The 7,512-nt window shown below is 42.6% G+C and overlaps 1 protein-coding gene across 1 annotated transcript; it reads right to left on the reverse strand.

Annotated features, from left to right (window-relative positions):
• Positions 1-2,273: 2,273 nt before the first annotated feature.
• On the reverse strand, positions 2,274-6,501 carry LOC139661296 (hepatic leukemia factor-like; the record flags this gene model as incomplete). The annotated part of the gene is made up of 2 exons (XM_071539727.1): positions 2,274-2,748; positions 6,235-6,501. Coding segments are annotated over 2 exons (483 nt in total), but the record flags the coding sequence as incomplete, so codon positions are not given.
• Between the last annotated feature and the right edge of the window lie 1,011 nt (positions 6,502-7,512).

A 7,512-nucleotide genomic window follows, 5' to 3' on the forward strand; every position in this document is an offset into this window, starting at 1 on the left:
ATCAAACAGACTCAATCTGCCCAAAACCAGGCAGATCTGAAACGCCTCGCAACTGAAAAATAAAAATAAAAATAAAAAATAAAAAATAATAAAACCCCAAAAACAAAACCAACAGAGCCACAACTTCCGTGATCGATTCATCGATTTTTTTTTTTGCGTGTTTTTTTTAATATCTCAGAAAAAAAACACCTGAGAAAAAACTGACAAATGATTCCAATCGCTTTTATAATAATATATATATATATATATATAATCATATATATATATACTACATTGATATATTCAAATTATGTATATTACAGCTATAGTCACATAATTCAAGCATATATCATATACACATATATATCTAGTGAGAGAATAGTTTAATATTCAATAGTACAGTTGTATGGTACAGTAGCAGTAGGGTGCATTTGTCGTTTGTCGTTGGGTAAAGTTAAAGGAGAGGTAAAGACATCTGTGTGTTCTGTGTGTAAATCTATATACGATTCCTCAATACAATAAACAACAGAAGAAAACAAAAACAAAGAAACTAAAAAGAACAAATAAAAGACAAATAAAGGGTATAGGCAGTTCAGTACTGTGTTTGAGATGGCGGTGTGTGTGTGTGTGTGTGTGTATGTGTGTGTCAGGTGAAGGATCAGATCAGATCAGCACCATATAAGTCCATAATAATAACAACAACAACAACAACAATAAGGATCAAACTCTGGGTGTGTGTGTGTGTGTGTGTGTGTGTGCATGCTGAAAGTTTTCAGTCACTGCCAAACTCAGCTTGGGCAAGTCAACCCTAAACCAGTTTGCATTTCAGTTTTGCATTTGCTTAATAGATTGAAGGGTTGGGAGAGAGAAAAAGAGAGAGATTTCTGTTGTGTGTGTGTGATGGTGAACAACTTGGCTTTGTGTGTGTGTGTGTGTGTGTGTGTGTGTGTGTGTGTGTGAGCAGTGCACATTTACCCATCTAAATGCAAACCTGCCAGCAAAATTAATTCTCTCCATATTCATCCTCACACATCCAGCTGTTGAAATGGTTAATTACTCTGTTTTTCTTTCTCTCTCTCTCTCTCTTTTTCTCTCTCTCTCTTTCTCCCCCTTCTCCTTCACCAAAAAAGAAAAAAAAAAGAAAAGAAAAAACCCTACAGATATTTCAAAATCAGACACGGAATCAAAGAGAAGATAACAAATTAAGTGCTTGAACGAGCCCGCAAAGAAACAAACAAACACAAAAAGTCTTAAAACTATACAAAGTTTTTTTTTTGTTTTTTTTTTGTTTCCTCGTCGTCTTCCTCTCATCGTCCCCGGCAACAATCGTTACTAAGATGCTCTCTCCTCTCGTCTCGCACCGTGTGAAATACCTGATTCAACCGTGATACATTCTCTGTTAACGCTAAACCGCCTCCACCTCCTCCTCCTCCTCCTCCTCCTCCACCTCCTCCTCCTCCTCCTCCAACAAGCCGGCTTCCGTTGAAAAGTTGAAAATAGATTATTTGTCGTTTGTAGCGATACAGCTGGGAGGAGTATAGCGCTTCGTGTGGCCCCTTGACTGTCCAGCTAACAGCCCCGCCCCTCCCTCCCCGCCTGCCCGCCCATATATAAAATATACAAAGATTATCAAAATCCTCCTCCTGACTACTTCTGCAAATAGAAAAATATACAGTAATCCTATGTCAAAATCTCTTTGCGTTCTGGACGAAAACCCTGCACCTCTTCCTCTCCTCCTCCTCCTCCTCCCTCCTCCCTCCTCCTCTTCCTCTCGCTGGCCTAGTCTTGCCTTCCTGCCCAGTTCAAAAATATACATGTTTTTTTTTTTGTGTCCTATATAGAAAAAAATTACACATCTGTCCTCTCCTGGCTTGTCTCCTTGTCTTGAGCTTTTTTTTTTTTTTTTTTTTTTTTTCTAATTTAAAAAAAAAAAAAAAAAAAAAAGCGAGATTTCACTGGCATAATGTGAATGTCAACACCCTGTTTGAAGCGGGTTCGGGAGAGCGGCCGGGCCGACGCACTACCTGCAAAAAACGGCGTGCGACACCAGGCGTAAAGCGACGAGCACCCAGGGCGACAGAGGTTGCACTGGAGCTGCGGTGATTCGGGGGGGGGGTGGGGGTGAGTTGGGGGGCGGGGGGGCGATACAGTACTGTACGTCGTGCGGATTCAGCCGAGCAGCATGGACAGAGAGAATCCAATTTAGAGGGGAAAAAAAAAAATGGCGTCGCTGAGCTTTCCCGTCTGTCGCCCCCCCCCCCCCCCCACCCCCCCCACCCCCCTCCCGCTCACACACACACACACACACACACACACACACACACACACACACACACACTCATCTGACGAATAGAGGTGTTTACGCCCGGTGTCGCACAGCGCTTACTGCAGGTCTACGCTGGCCTTCCCCTCCCACTTCAACTAAAGTGCTGCTGTTGTTGGGTTGCCCTGTACCCTTTTCCTCATCTCCTCCTCCTCCCTTCCCTCCCCTTCCTCCTTCCTCCTCTCCTTCCTCCTCCTTCTTCTTCCTCCTCCACTTCCTCCTCCTCCTCTTCACAAGTCTCCGTGCCGGCTCTCGTACTTGTTGAGGACGTTCCTGCAGCGGCCCAGCTCTTTCCTCATGTCGGCCACCTCCTGGCGCAGGGCGGCGTTCTCCCGCTCCAGGAAGGCGGCCCGCACCGAGATCTGGTTCTCCTTGAGCCGCCGGGCGTCCCGCGAGCGCTTCGCCGCCTCGTTGTTCTTGTAGCGCCGGCTCCAGTACTTGTCGTCCTGTTGTGGTGAGTGAGTGAGTGAGGGGGGTTGAGTGAGGGGGTGAGGGTCGGCCATCGTCCCGGGGGGGGCGGCGGTGTGGCATGTTGGGGGGGTGTGTGTGGGAGGAAGGAGGGGTGGGGGAGGAGAGAGAGGAGGAGAGAGAGCGGGATGAGAAGGGTCAGTTTTGCGATGACGAAGAGAGAATGCGAGGAAAGGAGGAAGGGAAGGAAGAGAGGCAGCAGCTGAATATTGTCGGAACCAACGGAACATCAAAGTGATGATTTACTTGATTGTGACATCACAAGCACAGTTAAAGAAAGAGATTTGGAAATGATGCCAGTAGAGACCGTTTACACCAGTGATTCTCAACCTTTTTCATATCGAGGACCCCTAATTTAGTCCACATTAGAGCCACGGACCCCCATTTGATGAGACCAAATCTGAGAATATTTTTTATTGTCAGATATGATTTTGTCCAGAATCCCACGACTGTCTGTAATGTAGGTAGAGAGATAACAGAGAACTATGATCAGAACAGTCATTCTTCTACATTCTCTAATTGTGTTAACTTCTTGTAAATGAAATAATGCTGAAGTTTAACAATTCATCAAGTTGCTGGGGACCGCCTGAATCCCCTCAAGGACCCCTGGTGGTCCCCGGACCCCATGTTGAGAACCACTGGTTTACACAAACATGGCTGACGTACTTCTGCTTCATCGTTGTACAGATCGCTTCTCCAGTGATGTGAAAAAAACAACTTTCCGTTGCCTCCAGTTCGGTCTGTGATCACTTACTTTGTGTTTCCACATAGCGTGAAACACAGTACAGTTGTTGCCACTGACAGATCTTTCTGTTTTGCTCCACTGTAAAACAGAGCTAACAGGCTAACCGAGGCTAACGCTAATTTCTGTGCTGTTAGCATTTTGTGAGCCTCGATCAATTCACTTTTTAACAGTGTTGCAGTCGCCTGACAACAGAACAGAAAGATCTGCCAATGACAACAGTTGTATTGTGTTATAACTTATACTGAAACACAAAGTAAGCAGTGGTGGAAAGTAACTAAGTACATTTACTCAAGTACTGTACTTAAGTACAATTTGAGGTACTTGTACTTTACTTGAGTATTTCCATTTTATGCTACTTTGTACTTACACTCCACTACATTTTAGAGGGAAATATTGTATTTTTTACTCCATCACATTTATTTCACAGCTAGTTACTAGTTACTTTTCAGATCAATATTTTATATTTAAAACATTTGATCATCTTTATAAAAAACTCTAAAATAGCATTGTTATAGATTAGACTACCCAAAAGTAAAGCTAAATTGTTAAGATTCACGTTGACAACTTTAAAATGCTGCTTACATGTACATGTATGTCAATAAATAAGTATTAATATTCCAATAATTTATTAAAAATATAACTCTCTAAATGAGGACAGTTTGCATAATGAGTATGTTTACTTTGATACTCTAAGTACATTTTGCTGCCAATACTTATGTACTTTTACTTAAGTAAGTAGTTACTTTTACTTGTAATGGAGTATCTTTACATTGTTGTATTGCTACTTTTACTTCAGTAAAAGATCTCAGTACTTCTTCCACCACTGAAAGTAAGTGATCACAGACAGAGTCGGAGGAGACAGAAACTTGGCTTTTTAACATTGCTGGCAATGGAGGGAACCGATCTATAACCTGCTGAATTACATCAGCCATGTTTGTGAAAAGCCTCTATTGGTATTGAATATATTGACTGTGACCACTGTTAACAGACAGTAAAACGGTCAGAACTGAAAGCTATGCAATGCTAACAGCCGTAAAAAGAGACTGGGACCAGTGTGAGCAAGTAATTAGATTGTCTGTGTGTATCTATACAGATGCTATAGGAAACATGCTGAACTCAGTAACATAAACAACATATAAACACTGGATGGGAATCAAAGATGAGTTTTTTGTCCTCAAATTAAATGAAATTGGTATTATCCTTTCTTTATGAATAAATCAATCAATTCTATTCTTCACGCAGCTACATAATCCTGTTCTCCCAGAAAGTAGGGATGCGTGAATTTACAGAACCGCAGACTTGCATTGTAGCCTAAAAACACACAAAGCCTGCAAGATTCCTGTTTGTTTGGGGGGTTTTTTTTGGGGGGGGGGGTCATTAGGAAGATGTGTTGGACGACGTGAGTCTCCTGAGAAAAGGCTTGAAAACAACTGAGATGTTGTATCACACCGCTGGAGTAAGAGAGCAAAACAGGAAAGCGAAATCGAAAGTAATACCATGTAGAGATTTATATCTGAGAGATTTCTAACACTGAAATCACTGCAGGCCCCCGGTGATCTTGCTCTTTAACGTCACCAAGACAAAACTAACAGAAACAAGAACTACATTTACCTAATTATCTTTACTGAGATTTTCAGAGCTTTAAGATCTGTTTTGAAAGACAGGTGTGTTACAAATGAAAAATACGATTCTTCCTCTTATTATGAACCGGGGATATCGTTTATCAGATCGTCCAAAAGCCACACTTTCCTGCTCACGTTCTACAACCCCAGGCTGGTATCCACAGGAAACTGCTGGATCTAAAATCTGTTTTATTTCGGCTCATTATTCATGAAGACCTGCTAAGCCATCCGAGTTTTATCTCCAGCCTGGGTTAGAGATCATTTTTCAAGACGTGCGTATACCTGATTTATAAAAACGTCGAAAGCGGCGACTGCTTTTCCATAAATTACGAGTGTGTCCGGAGCTTCGGCTGCACTGAGCTGGACTATAAAAGCATGAGCCGTTCGTCAAAGCTTCTTCTATTGTTCTATTGAGCTGCATGTAAAATGTTTTAGGAAAAAGCATCAATACTCATTTCGGTTATTTGCACATCGACAGGGGAGCTGGCATAAAGCTGTGGACTTTGTCACGTTAAGTTTATTAAAGGTTTATAACTAACAATGTTGCTGTGGCTTTCCAAATATCCACATTTCTAAAGTAATATTTGATGTCTAGATGATCAATTTTGTTCTATAAGTGAATCCTTCAGCAGTCTTTCTCTTAGACGCGTGACAAATAGTCCCAGACTTTTAGAAAACTGAAGCGTAACTCATTGGACCTTCCATTAAAATGCTAAATAAACAAGTATAAAAGATGAATCTTGATTGTTTCATATTTAAACACAAACTGTAAATAAAACCAAGTAGGACTGGAAACTGTTTTTCCTTCATCATTTATAGATATGAGCGGGGAACTCTCTACTCTCTGCTCAGATTCCCATCAAAACAAAGTGTTATGTCATCGTAAACAAAATGTAAACATCTATTCTGTGTTTTTGTGAGCCTGTCAAGATGATAGTAACGTCGACTTCTACATGTGTATCTTTTACATGTACCTGGATCACCAGTGTACTGTGTATTTTGGAAAAAACAGATTAACAGCCTTTCATATTTGTGGTGAAACTGGTCCCAGTCAGATTGGTCTTTAGAAAAGCAATGAATTGTGGGAGATGTAGTACCTTCTGCTCGTCGGGGACCAGCATCTTGCGGGCCTTCTTGATCATGGGCTGCGGTTTGAGCTCCTCGTCGCTGAAGCGGTGCCGCCGCGGGTCGAAGGCCTCCTGGCCCGGCACGCTGGACAGAGCCAGGTCCGCCGGGTCGGGGTCAAAGTTCACCATGATGTCGCTGCTGCCGTTGGCGACAGGCGGGGGTCCGGGCGGTCCGGGGGGGCAGGAGGAGGAGGGCGACGGGTCCGGGGGCACCGCCTGGCCGCCTGGAGGGGGACAGAGAGAGAGAGAGAGAGAGAGAGAGAGAGAGAGAGAGAGGGAGAGAGAGAGAGAGAGAGAGGATTACTCATTTTGTCTTTGTGACACTCTACAGAGGTTTTCAGGTGACATGATGCAGCCTCTGGCAGCCATCTTGGAGGTCCTCAGCTCTTGAACAGCTGACTGAGTTTTTAAACTACAACTTGCCGTTTCAACAGGATTTAATAGACCTGGTGTATTTCTGTGCTGTTTTGGACTGGGAACTGAATGTTTTGCATCTGATCCATTTTGTGTTTATATGTTAGCTTGTTAGCTAGCTAACCACAGTATCTGGTCAGCTAACCATCTGATTAGCACAGTAGCAAATGTGTCTATTAGAAGCTAGCATGTTAACATTAACATTGATTACTGAGCTAAATTAGCCTGCTGGCTAGTTAGCTAGCTAACAAAGCCAAAAACCATCAGATTCTTTAAATGAGCTGACTCTTCTCAAGCTTTCATTAAACCTAAAAAAAAAAAACAGCTAGCTTTTCAGGTTAAATTAGCTGTCGTGTGTAATTTAGAAACAAATCAACCTCATCAGACTGTTCACTTTTCCTTTCACTGAGCTGACCCCCAGCCACAAGCTTTTCCAGCTAGCTCTCTGGTTGTATATATTTAGACATTTAGCCAATACTAGACCTGGTTGCCAGGAGATTTGTGACGCAACTGTAAAGCCTATTGATAGTCGAGGAGGTCAGAGGTCAGACAGCAGCACTCTGTAGCTGGGAGGGATTCAGTATTGGTAATTTTTGACAGTCATTTCAATGCAGTGTTTCCTTGAATTGAAAAAAAACTGAGAGAAAAAGAGAGAGCGCCACAGAGAAAGAGAGAGAGAGAGAGAGAGAGAGAGCTGGTTTATTTTCTATGCATTCCAAGTGAGGTTCAGTCTGCTTTAATGTATCTGACAGGCCGTAATTACTTTACTTTTCTAATCATCGTCATTCAGCTTTCCAATTATCTGCAGATTACGGCCCATCTGTCCTGACGGAG

The sequence above is a fragment of the Centroberyx affinis genome, unplaced genomic scaffold (genome assembly GCF_046629955.1).
Source record: "Centroberyx affinis isolate AG114_WGS23_722 - 3 ecotype Tasmania unplaced genomic scaffold, CSIRO-AGI_Caff_v1 ptg003494l_1, whole genome shotgun sequence".
Classification (NCBI taxonomy): Eukaryota; Metazoa; Chordata; class Actinopteri; order Beryciformes; family Berycidae; genus Centroberyx; species Centroberyx affinis.